Source organism: Megalobrama amblycephala, linkage group LG16, assembly GCF_018812025.1.
Source record: "Megalobrama amblycephala isolate DHTTF-2021 linkage group LG16, ASM1881202v1, whole genome shotgun sequence".
Taxonomy (NCBI): Eukaryota; Metazoa; Chordata; class Actinopteri; order Cypriniformes; family Xenocyprididae; genus Megalobrama; species Megalobrama amblycephala.
In genome coordinates this window covers 11682403-11705903 of record NC_063059.1, presented here as the reverse complement: position 1 = coordinate 11705903, position 23501 = coordinate 11682403, and the positions used below count along the sequence as shown (strand labels likewise).

The window sequence follows — 23501 nt, the reverse complement described above, 5'->3', positions numbered from 1 at the left end:
TTCATTTAGGCATTTATTCATTTCCCATATTAACATTGATCAGCGAACATAAACAGAAGCTCAACAGAACCTGAATGACACGCGAGAACGTGTGTGCATAAGACGAGAATGAACCACACTGGTTCTCACATGTCATGATGTGTAAGTTGATGAATGTTTATAAAAGCCTAAATTCAATCTTCTCATATAAAGTGATCGAGTCTCTTCAGAAAATTTGGACTAAACCATTTAATTCATATGGATTACAATCTCTTTATGAACTTTTTGAAGTGTCAGAGTGGTAGTTGTGTAGCTGTCAATGGAGGGACAGAAAGCTCTTAAATTTCATGAAAAATCTTAATTTGCGTTCTGAAGATGAACGAAGGTCTTACGGGTGTGAAACAACATGAGGGTGAGTACTAAATGACATTATTTTCATTTTTTGGGTGAACTAAGCCTTTAAGCTTTCAATTTAAAGGCAAACAAAAATGATGCATTAACACAATTCCCGCTCAGGTTCGATGCACCAGTTTGTATAGACTTGCACCAATAATTTTACCTTTAAAACTGTTCAGAATATTCATCTCCTTTCCATACTTCAAATTCTTTCCCTGTGGCAGTCAAACCTAATGGTTCATTTATAATTCCACTCTGACCACAATTCCCTCAAACCATATGACCCGTCACCAGTAACTCCAGGCATTACAAGTATCCTCCTGCTGCTGAGCGATGTGTCTCAGTGTGTGTGTTGTCTAGCCACAGTGCAGCTATTGTTGCTCTGTTACTAGGGAGCGTTTGGGTGTACTGACACTAAAGGCTGAGGGGTTACAGGGGGGCTGGGGTATTTTTGACAGCCCAGCGGCAACAATGTCCAGTCAGCTGGTCAGTGGGGACTGTGAGAGCATTTGTTGTTTTGAACTTTGCACATGCTGCCATGTTTGCTGACACCAAGTAATGTGAATTGTTTGTTTGATTTGGGGGATTTTTTTCTTTTTCAACATGGATGTACGTTTTGGTTTCCTTTTTAAAAGTGGAAGAAATGCATAAGGTATTTAAACTCATAGCCTGTGTTTCAGAATTAACTTTGTATTGCATGTGTAGTTATGGTTTTATTGTGGTTTGGACTAATCTATTTTAATATTTTAATTGCAATAAACGTTTTGCTTTGTTTCTTTTGATGTGAGACAAAATCTCTGCTTTCAAATTATTTCAGTTTTATAAAAAAAAAAATTCAAACAGCAAATACCATTCGAGCAGCAGCTCGGGAGAGCACATGAACCAATCTTCTCTTCCACTTTACTAGTTATGTCACAAAATAAACATGAATTAACATCAGAAGGAATGTTGGAATAGTACTACTTAATGACATGTATCATGTTTCATGTAATCGCATGTATCTGTCAATAAAAAAGCTTGTAAACAGAGTCACATCACATAACATTTAGCTCAGGATTCAGTGACCAAAACTAGACTGTCAACTAGAAAAAATAACTCAAGAGGTGCATTTTGCTAAATAATAATTCCACAGTTACTCTCCACATTAATGTAGAAGCAACTTAAAGACTGTATATTATAAATATTTGTTTAATGGCATCTTTTTATGAATGAATGACAGTATCACTGACACTAACACTGCTACTGATGTCTATGAAATCTATTTTTTAAACATTAATTATAGACATTCAACATTACAGTAAAACTGAAAACTGTCAATTTCAACATTTATCAACTTTTAAAGTAAACTTAAAACAATCTTCACATAAACCCATTATAATAAATGCCATGTTTACCTGTCTAACAGGTAATAAATAATACAGAAATTGAATAAAGTTATCAAAGACTTTACAGTCTTCACTGCATAAATTATAGAATATAGATTGATCTTTATTAAAGCTACAATTTTCTCTGTTCCCTTTGTTCTTTGATGAACATTAATGACAGTATCACAGCAACTGGTTTGTTAGGCTGCTGTCACTTTGAGCAGAGCTGCCGCTGCCAAACGTGACACGAATCTGACGCGCATCTCATTTTCTCACAAGTCTTTAATAACATCTTAAATGAACTTACTAATTTAAGACTGCTCCTATGAGGATACTCAACAAAACAAGCATTTTGTCATAATTCTGTGTGTTATTGTTTGTTCAAGCGTGAAATAGAACTCGATACCGGCACACGTCTTTCTGTGCAAACGAGTTGTGTGTGTCACATGACACGACTCGTTTGTCTTGTCGTGCTTGAATGGTTTAAAAGCATTTGCGTGAATAAGACCGTGATCATATAATGTAACGCGGGCCAAACCATGATGGAAAAAACAGATGCTGCGTTAATTGCGTTAAACATTTTTAACGCGTTAAACTGAAAAAATTAATGGCATGCGTTAACATGCTAATTTTGAAAGTGCTAATTTTTACTTAACCTGTTAGTGATGTCTTCGTTATTTAATGTACAGTTGTCAACATTTGAAGTGGAACAAAACCTTTTATCAAAGTTGTCCTAAAGCCTTCTTCTTAGGACAACTTTTATGAACTCTTTTGATCCGCTTCAAACGTTGACTACTGTATGTTCGAATAAGTCATGAAAACAAGTTATTACAGTTTAATGTCATTTTAATGTTTATATTTCACCAACAAACTGCAGTAAAAACAATTCTGTTATTAAAAAGTTGATCTAAAACTGCATTATGTGCAATTTAAATGTTTGTACAACTATTTGAGTGTTGATTATTAAATAAGTTTGATTAATTAATTGATTATCAATATATTATTTATTTTTGGATTTCAGCTGAGTACATCCTGAATTCGGTTTCGGCCCAGAATTTTCCTCTCGGTTCATCCCTAATTATTATTTACAACAACCTTTGTCTGCCAAACTGAAATCTGTGAAGTCATTGTGGTCTAACCAACATGCATGAAGACAATTTGCTGTTGTGACAATTAAATCATAAAACCCTCATAACCTCGTAGACCCGTGTGATTTTGTTTCAAGGTCAGGAATTCTCTTGAGAATGTATTTGAGGTTAAGCAAAATGTTATTTTTACTTGGGTTATTACGCCACTTGACTGCAGAGAGAGATTCTGTCACCATACTCAAACTAATCAGAATTGCTCTTCCAGGTTTTGCCAAAGTAACAGGATCCTACTGTCTCTTTCTTTGGTCTTTGTTGCTTTTTGAGGCAGAACGTTAATTGCTTTTTCCTTCAGTGCCAGGAGAATCTTGGTCAGTCACCATGACAGTGTCTGTGTGTAATCGCACAGGTTACCACTGTAGGCAGTGAATAGAGCACCACAGGGGAGTCCGCCCAGTACTTGACTTCCTTGTTATTTGACATCTCAGTTGGCTTTCTTTTGTCACGTCATGGTTCTTGACTTTTGTGACTTTTGCAGTGTTATTGTAAACCAAAGACTTCAGTGAAACAAGTCGTCGTCTTTACAACTGTCCACCCATATAGAGAGGAAATGGTATACACAACCCATTTTACTTTCATAATTGAAACATTCAACAAGGACAAATAATGGTTAGATTATATCCATGGTGACTGATTTGTGGACATTAATATGGACGTGAGCGGTGGCTCAGCTCGTGTACGCAAGTTTTTGAGTTGGCATGAATTTGCGTGCAGCATATTAAATCTGCTGGAGAATTGTAATGAGAGCATTTTGATCATTTAGATTATTTTCTTTACCGAGTCCGACAACAGAAGCTCATTAATCGATCATTAAACGGCTAGAATGTCAAATTAAAATTAAATTAGAATAGATGGGTGTCTGTGACCCATTAAAAATACCACAAATGTTTGTTTTTCCCAGGAGGTTTAGCTTTACATGTGCAAATAGCAGCATAAACAAGAGAACATGAGGATTCACACACAGTTACATGACACACCTGCAGCGCTTCTGTGAACCGAGAAAAGCTGAATAAAATTAACCAAAGGAATAAAATAAATAGGACTACACAAAATATATTTCACTTAAATAATTAACTGATTTAAAAAAAAAAAAAAAAAAAGTTTTTGTGACACACTAACAATACTTTAGTGTGTGACAAAAACAATTTTTTTCTTTTGTTAATTTGTATCTTTATTTTATTAAACTGGTCGCGCAGGCGCCTCATGCATTGATGCGCAACATATCAGTTCCAGCATTGCTAACTTGACATTTCAGCCAACTAAAATGCAGTCAGCCAAACATAAAAGTTACACTGCTCAATTTAAATGGTCTGCTGTAAATCAGCATGCCCAGCGCCTAACCAAACACATTTTTGCACATTTGAAGGATGCTGTTTAGGTGGAAATTGGAGCAGTGAAGTATAAAGCCGATAATATATACATAATGTAGGCTAGTTTAGCAACCAAATGTTACATGGCAAATATGGAAACACATTTGGATTCTTGCCCATTGCCGTTTTAGTTTCACTTTAAATAAATTTAGTCTTGACATTTGTATGTTGTAGCTAATTTGCGCTTTATTTTATAGTTAAATATATAATTTATAGCTACTTATTTTTCATTCTTGTTCTGTTCTGAATTTAAAGGATTTGTTGTGGAGTGAGGGGGGAAAAAGCCTAGGCTATAGTGTTTATAATGTTTGTAAATATTTACCGGCATTTAATATACATATAAATTAATGTACTTGTTTGCAATTACGAGATTAACGGGTGTTTTTGGAGTAAGATCAATTTCTCTTTCATGACATTACTTCCTCCTCTTGGCCAGGTTATGTTTCTCCGTGTCGTAAACTTCTCTAAACCATGAATTTTTAGGGGCGTGATATTTAAATGACTATTGTTTTGAGGCTCCACCCTTATAAACATTGGATTTTTCGTATGATAGGATTGGCAGCATACGAATATTTCATAAATCACACATGAACCCTGTCGTAAGATGATCTGTCGCACTCGGATCTACGTTAGATTGATAATTAAGGCCCAGTGACTTTGACTCTGGGATTTGGACAATTTTTTGGTTAACTATACCTATAAGACTGAGTACAGTTGAATGCAATGCAAAGTCTTGAGATCTTGTTTTTGAAATGATCAAGCAATTTATAGTTTTCATGAAAGATTACAAAAACGTAACATTTATTTTTGGAAGAATATCCCTTGATTAATCTTGCACAATAAGACCAGGAAAGTAAGCGGTGTCAATTTGTTTTAATGTTTACAGTAACTACTTTATAATGTCAATTCTGGTCATACAGGTTTTTGATTTCAATACTTTTTTGCATGTGACTTTTAGTCAAAACTAAAATCTTATACAAGCATATCTTACTGAAGTAAAATTATTGAGGGTTATCATGGTAATATGCCTTGGCGTTGGCAGGGAGTTAACCAAGTCCTTTTTTATTATTCTGAGTGATTAATCTTATCAGTTGACTCAACACACACTGTGCCCAAACCGTGTGAGGCATAACCATGGTAGTGATACTGGATCAGACAGCCTTTATTTGGCTTTGAGTGAGATAGGGAGTGTGTGTGTGAGAGAGAGAGGGATACAGTGTCATCCTAGTAGGAGTATTGCACACAGCCTTTGAATAAATGATGGAAGTCCTACTTCTTCAGCCAAATGACTCCAGCTGAGAGCTTATCAGCCACCCTGACTGACGCTGGAAGAACTTTTCCATGCTGCTAATTCACTTCCAAGGGTATTGATTCGAGAAGACCAGTCTACTTTTTGAAAAAGTACATCCTTTTTCTTTTAGGACTAAGGTGGTTTGATTCTATTTGAAGACTGAGCAGATTCAATTTATGGTGTGATGACTTGTAATTTAAGCGTCTCTCTTTCTCTTGCAGTAGGTGTGGAGCATGTGGGCCAGCTGCTGCGGCTGGCTCTGTCTGGATGATTCCACTGTGGAGGAAACCAGAAGTAGCACACAACATCAGGCCTTCACTAACTCTGGCTTCAGCAGTTACCCATCTCCCCCTGCTCCAGAACACACGTGCAAGGCCTGCGGAGGTCGCTTTGACAGCCTCGCCAGGAAGGTAATCGACATGACATGATGTACAGTTCCATCTTGCGATGTTTAGCTTTAACAGTGGTATACAATTATTTGGTAAAGCACTGGCAAATGGCAGTTTGCTTGAAGTTTGTACTTCTTGTACAGGTCTCTCACTGTCATGGAAAAATTGGAAATAAAGGGGAAAATTAGTGAGAATTTCTTTAATGAACATTACATTTCTATTTGTGTTCTGTTCTAAAATATTTCATAGGCTAAGTATTGCTTTTTTATAATAAAACTTTTTCACATGATTTCTAATTTGTGCTCATTTTTGTCAATGAATTGGACAAACTTGTCAACAAATCAGTATATATTATCATTCTGAAATTTAAATGACAATTAACAGCAATTTTGGTTAATTAACATGGAAATTTTTGTGGTTAAAAAGTCTTTGAAGGGATAGCTCACCCAAAAAGGAAAGTTGTCTTCCTTTGCTTCATTTTTTACACTCTTCTGTGTAACATAAAAGATGTTTAAAAATATTATTTTAGTGTTGTGTTTGTCCATACAATGAAAGTCAATTGGGTCAAATGTTGCTTGTACCTCTCAAAAAGTTACAAACAACATGCTTTCTTCTCATACATCTTCTTTTGGGTTACACAAGTTTATATTGACAAGAAAGTGAGTTAAATGATGACAGCATTTTAATTTAGGGTGAACGATCACGTTAATCCTATAATATGACAGTTTATTTGAAATAAAAGTTGAAGTCCAACCCAATTGCAACATGTACTGATGTCTTAAACCTATGCTTAATGATTATTGTGCTAGATTATCACATGTGTCAGAGTGTCTAGTCAAGTTTATTCCAGTTCCCTTCCAACTGGCCGTGTCGCTGACGACCATGAGGCCTTGCTCCTTCTAGTAGTTCAACTGGAGATTCCCCTGTGTTTAATGTTATTAAAAACCACAGCAAGTTTTAACCTACTGAGAACCTTAAGCAGGTCAATTAGGCTTGCAGAAATTTTAGGCAGTGCTGTCAAATATGGGACAAAATATACATTAAATAGTAAGTGCACTTATTGGTGCCTTTTGGAGTACTGTTGATGTTTTGCATTTAACATCATCCTCCTGTCACTGACAGATAAGGGAAAGGCTCAAGTTTATAGCCACCATACATCCTAGCACATCCATTCATCCAAGTTGAGTTAGTGACTGGAGTTATTAGCCACGTTTCCACTGTCGGATCAAAAGCGAGAGTGCTAGGGCCAGTTGCTTCCGGGGCTTGATCAGGCCTCATCGGGGCTTCTTTGGGGCCAGTGGTCAGGGTTTTTGTCCTGCCAAATACCTTGGTCCAAAGCAGGTCAACTGGGGCTTGAGGAGTGGTCCTGAACAAAGGCGGAGTTTACCTGAGTCAGGAGACGTCAACACCGCTGCTCAATTCCCATGTTATTATATCAGCCTACCAGCTAACTTCAACATTTAATTTTTTGAGCGGTACAGTCCCACATAGGGTTGCAAAATTCCGGGAATTTTCAAAGCTGGAAACTTTCCATGGGAATTAACAGGAATATATGGGAATTAACGGGAATATAAGGGAATTAATGGGAATATATGGGAATTAATGGGAATAAACAGGGAATTTACAAAGTTACAGGTTAGCCTATAACAGGGTACTTAAATGTAGTTGAAAAGAACATCTTGCAGCATAATTTTGGTTAAAACAACCAGATTTAATGCAATTTTAGTTAAATTTTTCCCCTGCACATTCCTCAATCACATTCACATAGCACACGACTTACTGCAGGGCTATTGAGGCCACACCCCCTGCATGCACTGTGCATTCTCCCAGTCCATAACATGCACATTTGATCAAAAATACAGAAAAAAACAGTAATATTGTGAAACATAACTACAATTTAAAATAATGTTTTTTCTATTTTGATATACATAAAAATATAATTTATTTTTGTGATGCAAAGCTGAATTTTCAGCATCATTTCTCCAGTCTTCAGTGTCACATGATCCTTCAGAAATCATTCTAATATGCTGATTTGATACTCCGTTATCAATGTTGGAAACAGTTGTGCTGCTTAACATTTTTTATAACCTGTGATACTTTTTTAGGATTCTTTGATGAATAAATTTTTTTAAAAAACAGCATTTATTTAAAATAGAAATCTTTTGTAACAATATACACTACTGTTCAAAATTTGGGGGTCAGTAATTTTTTTTCTATTTTGAAAGAAATTAATATTTTTATTCAGAAAGGATGTGTGAAATTGATAAAAAGTGATATTAAAGTGATATTGTTAGAAAAGATTTCTATTTTGAATAAATTCTGGACTTTTAAACTTTTTATTAATCAGTAAATCCTGAAAATAGTATTACAGGTTCCAAAAAATATTCAGCAGCACGACTGTTTCCAACAATGATAATAATTAGAATATTAGAATGATTTCTGAAGGATCATGTGACACTGAAATAAATAACACATAACAATTGCTTCAATAAAAATATATTTATTTTACATATTTACTAAATTAGAACTAATTGAATGCGAAAAATAAATAACTGTTATTTCATGTTATGACCAAACAAAATGTTTATAGTTGTTTTTATATGATACTTTTTATGTAAATATTATACATTTATATACATTTCCCAAAATTTCCAATTAATTCCCATAAATTCCTGTAAATTGCCATAAATTCCTGTTAAGTAAAATTCCCCAGGTTAAGTTCCCGTGGAAAGTTTCCGGAAATTTACCGGAAACTTTCCGGCCCTTTGCAACCCTAGTCCCACATTTGTGATTTTCGAATGTACAGTGACGCCACATAACTGCCAGATTCAAACTGTGCTTCCGCGTGTTGGCCGGCGCTGAGCCAGAGACGGACGTGCTTAGTGCTTGTCACTAGCAATGTTTATTTTAGGTTTCAGACATTTAAATACACAAGTACTAGTAAAACAATACATTTTATAGTTTGTAAAATACACACAGATGTCTAAGGATGCGGCAATAACAATCCATTCATATCTAAATTTGCTGGTGTGTTTTATTTATATCAGATACAAATTATGTAAGTAACTATAAAGTTTACTCTATACTTCTCCCAGTTCATTGGACACTTACTTAAATGTATTTCAAGAGAAACTTAAGAATATACATAAATATGTAAATATGACTGATAGAATTCTCTGAACTGCGCCACAAACTAACATAGCGGCGCCCATCTCACGTTATAGATCAAGATCATTATAAAGGGTTTTAAACGACAAAACACATTCACTTACACGTATTTGAGAATCGGAATATCCGATATTTGATGGCACGGATAGCGAGTTTGTGAATATTTTGAATAAAAAAAGAAATGAAATAAGAGATACATCTGTCATACAATGGTAAGGCTGGTTCATACAGAGCATGTTTTTGCTTTGAGATGCAAGCATTGGAATGGGGAATTTAGTTATTTAACTTGAGTGCCACATTTTTATAATGCTGTGTCATGCGCGGAACACTACAAAAGACAAAACACGAGTACAACAGTCAAACATGTCCGTCTAGCACGTGTTTACATAGAAAAATAATGGAAAAGTAGTGCAGTGGAATGGATTAACACGTTCTGTGTGAACGGCCCCTTATTGTGGCTGTGGTGTGCTGTTTCCAAGCATGGAAATATGTATGACGCATCACCATGGAAGAAATAAGGTTATGTGGGTCAAAACATTTATACAATTTTCAGCTCAAAACTCACTTTCAGACACCAGTGAGTGTTTGAAATAACTTCCGTTTGCAATCCGATGGGGATTCAGAAATATATTTATATGCGATGCTAAAGGCTACTTGTGCTAACCGTTTCAATAATAAATACACATTTATGGATAATACCAGAGACTGCTTGAAGAACGTAGACAAAGCATATATGATTGTATTCGTGTATTTATTTGGATTCATGTTTTATCTCTCTCTTCCCTGTGCTTTTGTTGATACTGGATTAATGAAGCCATCCACATTTGCGTCATAAATTACCTATACTCCGGTTAACTCGTAATAACTCATAACTCCTGTTTTCTTCTCATGAGCTCCATCTCTTTCTCTGGCTGAAAGGATATAGTGAGACGGGAGAGATTGCTAAAACCTTCTCAGATCGCATAATTTAATGGGAAATTAATAGAAATGTTCATTCTTTCTAAAGAAATGTGATGTAAATATGAGATTTTATCAGTATTTTTCTAAATGTGTGAGCCTTTATGCTTGGAAGCAGGTGCATCTGAATAGGCATGTTCTCTTTTTATGTGAAATGGTAAATACCAGTTTGATTCAGCGTGATTGATGTTCACTCGCCTCACAAGGAGAGCTGTCCGGAATGCACTTTGTAAACTGTGGCTCGAATGACTCGAATACAATGGAGCATATCGATGTCATGGCCATTGTACCAATTCCTTACAGTAGTGCTGCTGTTGTCACATCACGTTCCTGGAATTCCTGCACACGCACCTTACATAAGAGTATTAAGAGAGAGTAACATTGGGATCAGGATTCCTGATTTGGAATGCTGTTTTTTGAATTAGAAGTTTTTGATGTTGAAAAGCAAGCTGTTTTATACACTTAATAGCACATCCAGTATTGTTCTTCAAATAGAGCTCAATAGTGACCGCCCAGTATTTTTGTCAATAGATATTTTGAAAAATTTTTTCCAAGCCTTGAACCAAACAAACTAGCACCATGGTTTAATTCATTCGACAACAATTGATTTTAAGACAAAAAGTATTTGAGAATCAGTAAATGAATGAAGGACTCATCCCATGACACATCGAGAATGTTGTAGATGTATTTTCAACATCCCATCCCATTACCCAAACCATTGTTGGGTAACAGAGCAAAAGCTTGCCACTGTGGAAATTACAATGGTTCCTATTTCCACAGTAATGGAGACTTCTCTAATTGTAGGATTTCATTTTAGATTTGTGGGTAGTGTAGTGCTTCTCTAGTAATTTTGTGATTAAAAACCAGGGCTTAAAAGCGAAAAAAAAAATCAATCGTTCCACTCCGAGCAGAATCGGTATTTTATCGTTTCTGTTCCAGCGTTCCTTGGTATTATAAACGTTCCGAAACCGGTTTCTTTAGAAAAAATAACGGTTAATAACGTTATTTTTATTTTTTTATTCATTTTCTGCATGTAGCCTATTTAATATTAATAATAATAATAATAATAATAATAATACATACAGCATTTTATTTATTAAAAAACAGAGTGTATTTGCCGTCTTAGTCAATAGGCATACAATTAGGCTATCTTTTATAACAAGATTCTGTCCAAATGTAAACCTATTAAACGAAAGGAAAAAACAATGGTTTATAAATTAAAGTATTTTTTCAAGATAGGCTATTTTAATGTTTGCTGCATGGTTAAAAATACCGACGCTATTTCTGAGAGGAAAAAAGTTAAGTCGCATAGGCCTATACGTCGCATTTTATTACATTCAGAAATAATGATAATAAAGTTATCGGTAGCCTAAATAAAGTAAAATGTAAAAGTAACCTAGACATAGCTTTGTTTATAATGTTATACATATAATGTAAACATAAATTATGAACAAAACTGCCCTATATTATTTTACCTATCCACTTATGTACTCCACAACAAAACCTCTAAAGTTAACAGTTGGACTATTCAGACTATATAAACATCAAGCCAAAACGAATAAAAAAAAAATCTCTTTTCTTTTTTTAACGCCTCCAGCTTCTATTGCTATATTCAAGGCGAGAAACAGGTTTATTTATTTATTGGAAATAAAACTAAATAAGATGCACAACGAATTAATTTAAAGTGAATCTGTAGCCTACCTTTCTCATGCGGCACGAATCCAACCGTTTTCATTTTCGAGACGAATGGATGCTAAACTACTATTTATTTTATGAGTTTGTACTTCACTCGCATTATCGACATCCTTCACATATAACAGCACAGTGAGGCGGTGGTCACGGGTGCTAAACGGCACATTGTATTACAGAATTGAATTGAGCAGTGTAACGTTTGATTGTATTTTATTTTAATATTTAACAGGCTGCAATATCCAGTAAGCAATGCAAGAATTTGTGTGTGCGCGCGTGAGGCGCCGGCGCGACCACTGGATTTATTTTCCTTCTATAAGACAGTAAACTGTCTCAGTAATTTATGCTCATACAGGTAAAAGCATCATCATTCAATCATTCATACATTTACAAAAGACACTCAAATAACGAAAACAAGCAGAATGTCTGTTTCCTTTTCTAGGTCTTTGTGCGCCACAAATAACCACTTTCGTTTTGTTAATCCGTAGACCTGATTATTTAAGTGAAATATGTCGCGTAGCCTATAGGCCTAAATATTCCCTTTTATTTTATATGCGTTTTGTAGATAGGCCTAGTTTTCTCCGTTCACAGAAGCTGCAGATGCGTGATGTGACGTTGAAAATTGCACTATCCTGCAATTTTCGCTGGTTTCAAAACGCACAACAAGCTGCATTACTTGACATTCATTTTCACTTAAATGTAGGCCTAATACTTGACGGTTGGTGACATGTAGGCCTATCATCGGAAAAACTAATGCCAGGGCATTGCCATTGTGACTTACCTATGATGACTTGACAGCTGGGCTGAGAGCGTCAGCGCAGGCATCTCACTTTAGAGCGTGAGCGCGGGCATTTCACTCGTTGGATGCGTCAGCGTCACATTTGCACAGGCTGTACTATTTGAATTCGTGATTGGTTGACTACCAAATCAAAATATTAAACGGAACGATAAAATAACGTTATTAACCGGTTAATGGCCATTTCAAATTAGCGTTTCTGTTCAGAACGATTAAATTTGATTTCGTTTTCGTTTCTGGTTACGTTCCGGTCAAAATTTCGTTCGTTTCCGGTTTTCGTTTTCGTTCCTTGAACCGGTTCATAGCCCTGTTAAAAACAGTTTCTTATGAATTCATCTTAAGTTCCATTGAAGTATTGCTTCTATAGAAGCATGAACCAGCCTCAGATGTCCTAAAAACATGGCCTACATAAAGGCCATGACACACTGAGCCGACTTCAAAGAACTAGTGGCTTTCATCGCGTCACCTGTGTCTGGGCCAAAAAGTTGTGCTTGAACACACCACAAAGACAGTGGTAGGCAGTAGTCTGTATTCATCAATAAAACCATAAACATAGCAGTGCTTGCTTATCTTTTTTACACCAATTTCACTCACCACAGATGAATTCATAATGTATCTTCTTTGAATATGTCTGATAAATTGCAACAGAAAGAGCCCTTTCATGTATCCGCTTGACTTTGCTTGTTTTCTTCACTTCCATTTTTCTTGTCATACACTGGTTTGCTAAGCTGAGCAGCCAATCAGAGTGATATCTCTTACCGATGGGTTTTGCTGCTGATTCAACATGCTCAATCGGCTGAATACTCAATGCTCAAGCTGCTGACGGAGGTCCAACCAGTGCTAACGGTGTGGAGCAAACGGCAAAAACTATGCCAACTTGTTTCACGGCCTTAAAGTCTGCGTGAAACCAGAAGTTGAGACAGACTTCAGTATCCACCTTGTTTAGCAATGTTAAGCTATTTTCTTTCAATGTGAGTGACTTTCAGTTTATTAGTGGCTATATGTAAATATAGTAGAAAAACAAAGTGCAGTAAATGTTGAAACAGTTTGATTATGATAATGAATTAAAATATGATAACAAATACCAGTTTGCAATATCAAACAGGATAATTTACTTTTTGTACAGGTAAAACAGGGTCCCCACGAGTTCTTAAAAAGTCTTAAATATTGCTAATGGTAGAAGGAAGGGAAAAAAGTCTTATCATTTCAAGAGGTTTTTAATTAAAAAAAAAATAAAATATTTAAAATTAAACAGGAATCAAGATATGGCTTAATGTGCTTATTAAACTTCAAAAGGTAACATCTTAATGATATTAAAATAAATATGATAATTTTTTTTTTGACTCATTTCTTAAATGAAATAAATGCTGAAATGTGAGGTTTATATTTTATAAGACTGTTTTTGTCATAATCTGTATTATTTGAACTGTAAAGTTGATAAATTGTCATTTTACAGTCATTTCGTGGTTTAGGATGTGGTATTAATTAGGGGTGGGATTCGATTCGTATCGATTCTTGGGGTCACGAATCGATTCAAAAACGTTTGTGATATCTGGCAACCCTTCACCTGTCGCTTTAATGAAGGGCGCTTTCAGAAAGAGTGCAGAAGAGCAATAGCTACTGTTAGTGCCGGGACTTATTTAATAAAGTAATTTAAATGATAGACCCCTTGTAGGCGTGTTATTTTACTCTAGCCCGCTGCCGCTCAGCCTTTCATATTGGCCTCTTCAGCTTGAGCGGTGCGTGCGCATCTTTTGCATCGTTAAAATGTGATCAGTTTATGTGAGCGTCAAGTTGACAGATATTAAGAATCAAAGTAAGTGATTATCAGCTGGATCCGATCAGTGGACGAATGTTTGGGTTAGAAATATATATATACGCACTGTTGGATTCTCAATCTTAGTACTTTAGCTTCAGATACAGGGTATGTTCATTCGCTTTTATAGGCGGGTATTTAAACACGTTTTTGTGTGTAAAAAGTACCTGTACACGGCAAGATTCCAAGAAAGCTTGTAACTAAATATTATTTAAGGCTAATTTTCATTCATTAAGTTACTGATATAGTAACTGTTGTTGTCAAGTAAGCTTCATTCATAATGCTTCCTCTGTTGCAAGCCTGTGTGCTCCTCTAATCTGTCCAGCTGCTGAACTGCTCTCCTGGGTGACATTCGCCGCCTTTGACCCGACAACATCACGTCATTAATACATTTTTAGAAAATCGATTTTCAAAATTTGTGAATCATTTTAAATCGGCAGAAGATTGAGTCACGATTCCTATGTGAATCGATTTGTTTTTTTTGTTTTTTGTTTTCCACCCCTGGTATTAATATGGTATTATATGGTAATAATTTTATTTGTGTGTCTTAAAAAGCCTTAAATTTGGCCTTAAATGAGCAGTTTTTTAGATTTTGACTAGACAGACTTGTTTGCACAGATTCACTGTAAGACTAATAATGTGCACTAACAAAGTAAATGGGGGTCAGTTTTGAGGTTTTGCAGACTGAGCTATTTTATTATTATATTACAGTGATGAGGATTGTAGACAGGAAAGTAGGAGTGAGAGGAGGGGAATGAGATCGGGACATGAGCCAACAGCTCTTGCGTGTGCATTGATCCACAGCTCTGACTGAATGGCATTGTGACTTCCAGAACACTACGGTCCAGTTAAGTTAGTCACGTGTTTATATTTCCTGAAGAAACTTCCCAGACTGCTTTGGCATTATCCAGTACAGCTCAGTGTTTATCAGATGTAATGACACAAAACAGTACATACTGTATGTTTAGAGTGTAGCTTTTGACCCAGTTCTTAAACTCTTTAATGCCTTTGCCAACTGCGAAATTCAGTGTTCTTAATGGTGTTGCAATAAGATTTGACACTGTGTTCTAGTCTTAACCTGGCTTTAAAATGCACACTCCCATTTATCATTGCAGCACATGTGCATGGACTGCAAGAAAAACTACTGCAGCCGGTGCTCCACTCAGCAGGACCTCCAGCCATGGCTGTGCCACACTTGCCATCGTTTCCGCGGCATCTTGTTTCGAGCGAGCCGAGCTGATGAAACTCAAGGTGAAGGATCTGAGGGAGTACCTCCACCTGCACGGGGTCCCCACGCAGATGTGCCGCGAGAAGGAGGAGTTGGTCGAGCTGGTTCTTGGCCAACAGACACCTACATCTGACACGCACATTCCACCCCCAATAACCACACGCTTAGACCCGCAGGAAGCCCCTAACACTCCAGTCATTATAGCGAGCCCGTCGGGGAACAACGGCATAACGGAACTGGGACCTCCGATTCAAACAACAGAAGATGCACAGGTAAAAAAAAAAATTAAAAAAAAAATATAAAATATATATAAATATATAAAAATATATATATATATATATATATATACACACACTCCAGTCTTCAGTGTCACGTGATCCTTCAGAAATCATTCTAATATGATGATTTGATGCTCAGTTATTAATAATTGGTTCTTATTATTATCAATATTCAAGTTTTTGCTGCTTAATATTTTTGTGGAAACTGATAAATTTTTTTTCATGATTCTTTGATGAATAGAAAGATCAAAAGAACAGCATTTATTTGAAATAAAAAATCTTTTTGAACATTTTAAATGTCTTTACTGTCACTACTGATAAATTTAATGTGTCCTTGATGAATAAAATTTATATATATATTGAATGGTAGTGTATCACAGTTTCTACAAAAATATTTAGTCGCGGAATGATTTTCAACATAAATGATAAAAATAAATGTTTCTTGAGCATCAAATCATCATATTAGAATGATTTCTGAAGGATCATGTGACACTGATACGAAAGAGGATTAGGGCCAAGCAATAATAAAAAAATAAAACCATCTCGAGATTAAAGCTGTTAAATTTTGAGAAAAAAAGTTGAAATAAAATGTGTAGAATAAACTCGTTAAATTACGAGAAAAATCTCATTAAATTTCGAGGAAAAAGTCGAGATAAAATGTTGAGAATAAACTTCGTTAAATTTGCGAGAAAAATCTCATTAAATTTCGAGGAAAAAGTCGAGATAAAATGTTGAGAATAAACTCGTTAAATTTCGAGAAAAAAGTCGAGATAAAATGTTGAGAATAAACTCGTTAAATTACGAGAAAAATCTCATTAAATTTCGAGGAAAAAGTCAAGATAAAATGTTGAGAATAAACTCATTAAATTACGAGAAAAAAGACGTTAAATTACGAATTTGTTCTCATAATTTAACGTCTTTTTTCTCGTAATTTAATGACTTTATTCTCAACATTTTATTTCGACTTTTTTCTCGAAATTTAACAACTTTTTTTCCCCATAATTTAACGAATTTGTTCTCATAATCTAACGACTTTTTTCTCGTAATTTAACGAGTTTATTCTCAACATTTTATCTACTTTTTTCTTGAAATTTAACGACTTTTTTCTCGTAATTTAATGAGTTTATTCTCAACATTTAACAAGTTTTTTCTCGAAATTTAACAACTTTAATCTCGAGATGGTTTTATTTTTTTATTATTGCTTGGCCCTAATCCTCTTCCGTACACTGAAGACTGGAGTAATGATGCTGAAAATTCAGCTTTGATCACAGAAATATATTTAAAATGTAACAATATTTTACAATTTTTGATCAATTAAATTCAGCCTTGAGCACAAACTTTTGACTGATAGTGTACTTCAGGAAGTCAAACTGCAAAAGGTTTGTTTATATTTGTCTCTACGGTTAGGCGAAATTATTTTAAGACTGGAAAACATTTCAAATTAATCTCTGCTCACAGTCCCTGGCATGTGCTTCACTTCTCGGTGTGGTTCATAAAGCACTGTAAAGCACAGCTTTGGAAAGAAGTTTTGACATGGACCGTCCCTTAAGCGCACTAAGGAGTGTGTGAAATATTTGTTGTAACTTAAAACGAGTTAGAGAGCACAGCTGTGTTAAACTGTGTTGGCTGCGACCTTTGACCCTTAGAGCTTGGCTGAGGCGACAGCTGAAAGCGAGATGGACGATGAGCTGCAGGTGGAGCAGGAGATGCAGGTACCTCCTGAAACTCCTTACCTCTCCTCTTCTTCTTCCTGCTGCGCCGTCTGGGCCGTTAAATGGGGCAGAGGATAGATCGGTGACCTGGGAATCTTTCTGTCGTTCTTTTGCAATGAAAAGATTTGGCCTTTTGATGATTTATGCCGTCTTCAGTAGAGTCCGTTTAAAGAATGTCTTCTTCCATGTGGGTGCCTTGTGCGTGGGAAAAAGCTTGGCTACAGGCTGGGATGAATCACTGCTACTTTGAAAGTCTATTTTTCAAGTCTACTCTTTTCACGCCAGTCCATCTTAAAGGGATAGTTCATGCATAAGTGAAGATTCTGTCATGTACTCACCCTCATGTTGTGACCTGTTGAACGCAAGATCCGGATTAGACCATTTCCATGGCACAAAGCATTCAGACCAGTTTTGTGAACCAGATCGATCGATTCATTTCAAAGATCTGACTCAATAGAACAATTCTTTTCCTTGTCATTTCAATCTGACCTTAAAGTCCGCGTGAACCGGAAGTTGCAAACGACTTTTCTCCAGTGTTGTGACGTATTTCCAAATGAAACGGAATATTGAATATAGGGCAGAGTTTTACTTTAGCGCTCCTCCTCTCCATCTCTCGCTCATAGCAGACTAACGGTTGCAGGGGAGTGGTTTAAGCGATTTCAACCCAAGCCGTCAAACTGACGTCATTAGAGAAGGGGCACCGTTTGCAGAGGGGAGGAGCATTTTCAGATTTTTATTAAATATTATGAAGCCAAACAATTTTTGTGTGTGGATTGACTTGCACGGATGAATTGTTAACCACAACAAAAGCTAACAAAATAAATAAGGTCAATTTTGATTTCATGTGTACTTTAAGGAACTACATCAGACACAGAAACAGACCCTCATGCTGGCATGAGCACTGTTGCTCCTTTCACATGTGAAAGGGGTGTTTCTTAAAGGTGCAGTAAGCCAAAAATGGACTGTGTAACTCTAAAGACCCGAGAGAAAGTGGAAAATGGACATGAAAAATAATACAAAAAAAACCCAATTAATATTAAAATGCAGTTTAATGCAGGATGTGCCTTCATTTTTTTTTTCTTCTATTTTTATTGTATTTGTGTGCCAGTGTGTGTTATACAAAGTTGTGTGTATGGTCTAAAAGATTGAAATTCAAGTTTAATTTTCACATCATTAGGTGTCCATGCTGAAGTTGGTTACTTGTGGTGTTTTCACTTGAAATGAACCATATCTGTCCTAGGCATGGGCCGGTATGAGATTTTGACGGTATGCGAAAAATATCACGATTTTACAGTATCATGGTATTGCTATTACAGCTCTAAAATGTCTAGGCAAAAAACAATCATTTTTCCCTTTGAACACAATATATTTATTTCTAAGCAACATAGAACTATTTGGAAAAGTAGTAAACATGTATTTTAGGTTAAATAATTAAAATATATTATAATCAAACATATCTTGTGGAGCGCTCTTGGAGAATGCATTTATCTGTCATTAGCTGTGGTATATGGAGTGTAAATGTGGACTATCCTGCTGTGCCCTCTATAGGCCATGATCAGCGACTAGTTGACGACATGCTCAGTGCGTCATGACAGAGCGTTAAAGTCGATTTGTCTGTGCAATCCCTGTTACTCTGTATTTAAAAGAAAAGAGTCTGTCAATACTATATAAAATCCCCTAAACTGACATTAAAGGAGTGTCCACTTGAGGATGGGCTGTTTTGACTTTTCCATTGCAATTGTTGTGCATGCGGCTCCACTTTTTCTTTTACATATAGTCTCTCTGTTGGTCAAACATGGATGGACATTTGCACTTATTTTGCTAAATATAGCACAGAAAGGCAATGTTTACCATGCGGTGCAAGGCCAACATTGACACATGGTACCACTCCTTAGCACAAGATTAGAAGTCATCTACACAAGACCTTTAAACCGTAGACGTTAATGAAGCACTCAGCATGTTATCTCTACCCCAGCATTAGCATATAGTGTTTGTATAATAACAGGATGTGAGTTAAACAAACTGCCCTCACACTGTCTTGCAGTAATCAGTAATCCTCGTGTGTGTTTTTGTCATCTCTCTCGGCATTACACATGTTCTGTTTGTGTTTATGTGGGCCAAGCTTTTTCTGGCTAACCTCATCTAGACCGCCGCTATTTTGCACATCTCTAGATCGTGTTGTGGTTGGGGCTTTTAAACCGTCAAATGTTTCCAAATCAGTAAAGTGAACACTGACACACTTTCATTTTCTAGCATTTGCCCTTGATTTGGCAGGTTCTCTTTCTCTAAAGTTGTCTTTGACTCTCAGAGGAATGAGGTTTGCATGAATTTGGTATGCCAAGAGATCATTTATGTAAGCAGCCCAAGAAGAACAGTTGTTTTGCATACTCTCACTCACTCTGTCTCTTGCTCTGTCAGTCTTCAGACTCTGAAGAAGTGTTGGCTCCTGGGCGACGGGCGTCCCTCTCAGACCTCAGATCAGTGGATGATATTGAGGCTTTGAGTGTCCGGCAGTTGAAGGAGATTCTGGCCAGGAACTTTGTGGACTACAAGGGCTGCTGTGAGAAATGGGAACTGATGGAGAGAGTCACGCGTCTCTACCACGACCAGAAGGACCTGCAGAACATGGGTAAAGAATTTGATGCATAAACAAGAGGATGAGGGCTCATCTGTTTTCTCATAAGTGGTATTTTAGTCGGTACCCTGGGCAAACATGACCTCGTTTTCTGAAGTAAATGTAAAAGTTGAATGTATTATATCCTGTTATGATTTCATTAACGTGGGCTGTATTTCATTTTTACAGTGTCCACTGCTATAGAAGGCACAGGTGGGTCAATTTCTTATGACTTCAGAAGTTATGAATGGTTTTTGTTAATATTTTAAGTGTCAATTTAACCCTCTATGGTATGCATTATGTTTATATTTTTTCAAATAAGTTTTTATCACATGAAATTGCTTCAGTACCACAATGGAAAATGGTGTCTATAAAATGTCTATAAAATTATGATTTTCTTTTCTATTTAAATGCACATTTCTTTTAGAAATTGATAGATTTATATACTTGGAACTCAAGCAAACCAAAAACAAGTAGATCCCTATCATTTAATCCCTGTCATTCCCTATAATTTGGCTAACTCATCCTCACTCTCATCACATGGAAGAGCTGCACCTATTGTCCTTTCTGTAAAATGTTGCTGAAAAGAAGAAATATAGTCAAACCAAAAATTATTCAGGCATTTTTTATATTTTTGATATATTTTTACTAGTGGGTGCAGAACACTATAGTTCATTCATGTAAGTGAGGATAGCAAAATAAAGTAAACTTACATATTATATGCAAAAAATCTTCATACAGTGGACTACCAGTAAAATTGATAAAACATTGGAACCAAAAATTATTGGACCTGAACATGTTTTGCTTAAGTGTTATCTGACATAATTAAGATAATTTTTTTCTGACACAGTTTAACTCTGAGATCTTGACATATTTTATTACCATTTGTTTTAAACTATAGTGAATAAACTGTATTAATGTCCTGACTAAAATGTCATTGTGTCTTTAAAGGTCCCGTTTTTCGTGGTTTTTTGAAGCTTTGATTGTGTTTATAACATGTGTTCATGTTTCGCGTGTAAAAAAACACAGTATTTTTCACATAATTTACTTATCTGTATACCGCTGTTTCCACTGTCATAAAAACGGGCTGATGACTTCCTTGTTCTATGAAGTCCCTCCTTCAGAAATACGTAACGAGTTCTGATTGTGCCAGCGGTTCCTGTGTTGTGATTCGACAGCAGCTTAGCGCACCTTGCCCTGAAAGGTCACGCCTCTTACCATAACGTGGAGATGCACGCGCTCAGTGTTATTGTAAACGTGTGCTGCACATAGTTTTACATGTGGATTATAATTTTCGTCAACCGAGTTAAACATAAATTGTAACCATTGATCTCTAAGTACAGCGTCCCTGGGAAGGCCAAACAAAGGTGATTGGACTGCGGGATGAAAATAACAGCGTTTCGACGACATGGCGACAATCACACTCTACAAACGCAACTCTTGTGTATTCCTGTGGGCGGAGGTTATTAAAAAACTGTTTTAGTGACGTCATTAAAGAAGGAAGTAGAGGGATGTAGTCCAAACTGGCCGTTCGATGTAGGCGACTTCTGTTAAATAAAATATCTCGCTTGGCATTGAACTTTGAGCTTTAACATTTTACAGATTTTATTTATACTTTAACAACAACATTACACACTAACTAAAGTTTGAAACATGGGATTACGAAGAACGGGACCTTTAATATCTCTTCACACTGATTTTTCTTCCGCGTTGCATGATTTCTTGTTTCTTTTTTGCATGCAGATACTGGATCTGGGACGGCCGTGGAGGAGAACCTGTGTAAGATCTGCATGGACTCGCCCATCGACTGTGTTCTTTTGGAGTGCGGGCACATGGTCACATGCACAAAGTGCGGCAAGCGCATGAGCGAATGTCCCATCTGCCGACAGTATGTGGTGCGGGCAGTGCACGTGTTCAGATCCTGAATGACTTTCACAAAGCGCCGGGACAACCAGCATCCCCCAGTCCTTCCCTCGAACGACGGATATTGAATAAAACTGTCAGGTGGCCTTTCATTCTTGGACTGTTGTCTTGAGGCACTTTAAATGATGGCAAATAAGATCTCTAAGCAATAACTGTACTGGTTTCAGTTTCAGTTTCTACAAAGTGTGCCTTCTGGATGTTTTGAAGAGGGAGCTTTATTTTTGATTGTGGGATCCTGTCACATGTTTGGGTTTCACATGTGCAGATGACACAAATCAGTGCAGCATAAATGCCCATTTCTGCCACTGCTCCTATTAATAAACTCTTAGAGGATCATATGATCGTGAACGGAGAGAGTGTCTTCTGAAAGTGCCTCGTATGTCACTGCCCTGCTGCTTTTCACACACCTGTTGCTTTTCTACTTCTTCTTTTTAATTCATCTTTTCTTTTAGAACCCACATATTGGATCTCAGGTTTAATCTGCCACCAGCATCCAGGCTGTAAAAATGTACTAACAGGAATTAAACTCGACACACAAGACTTGTGAGACCTGTCGATTCATCTCACGTGTGCGACAGCAAATAGTCTAAATTGCTGACAACTATGGGTGTGGAACCTAGAAAAAGAGTCATTGTTTGTTGAAACTGATTCTCATTCTGACTTTGCCTTGATGAATCTCACGAAAACTGCCAGATCAAAATCAAAAGGTCAAGTTTTAATGCAGAAAAATCTTAATTGCCTTCATTTTCTTTATTAAAAAAGGGAACAAAAGGACAGCAGACTGCCACCGTGCTCTATTTTAATAGTAGACAAACGGCTTTAACCGATGCAGTCTTCGCCAGGTGGTCGAAACACTGTTTGTCTACTATTAAAATAGAGCATTGTGGGAGTGTGCTGTCCTTTTTAAAGTCCTTCTTGAATGTTAGTTTGGTCATGCACCTGCTCTAAACTTGTGCACACCTATGGAAGCTTGTTTCCGCCACTAAATAAAACACAAAAAAAGGTAATTGTGACTTTTTATCTCACAATTCTGACTTTTTTTCTCAGAATTATGAGATATAAACCCAGAATTGCAAGAAATAAAGTCAGAATTGTGAGAGATATAAACTCAGTTACGAGAAATAGTCAGAATTGCGAGATATAAACCCAGAATTGAGAGAAATAAAGTCAGAATTGTGAGATATAAACTCAGTTACGAGAAATAGTCAGAATTGCGAGATATAATTGTGCAATTTACTTTTTTTGCAATTGTGAGATCTCACAATTCTGACTTCTTTTCTCAGAATTGTGATATAAACTCGTAATTACAAGTTAAAAAGTCCAATTCTGAGGAAAAGACTGACTTTTTTTTTTTTTTTTTTACAATTATGAGAAATTATATCTTCT

At 36.3% G+C, this 23501-nt stretch overlaps 1 protein-coding gene across 1 annotated transcript; it reads left to right on the top strand.

The window, feature by feature from the left end:
• The first annotated feature begins 383 nt into the window (after nucleotides 1–383).
• rffl (ring finger and FYVE-like domain containing E3 ubiquitin protein ligase) lies at nucleotides 384–22763 on the top strand. The gene is given in 8 exon segments (XM_048160867.1): nucleotides 384–1027; nucleotides 5767–5955; nucleotides 15476–15580; nucleotides 15582–15860; nucleotides 17513–17578; nucleotides 19997–20207; nucleotides 20382–20405; nucleotides 21936–22763. Coding segments are annotated over 7 exon segments (1044 nt in total). The 5' UTR covers nucleotides 384–1027; nucleotides 5767–5778; the 3' UTR covers nucleotides 22118–22763.
• The last annotated feature ends 738 nt before the right edge of the window (nucleotides 22764–23501 follow it).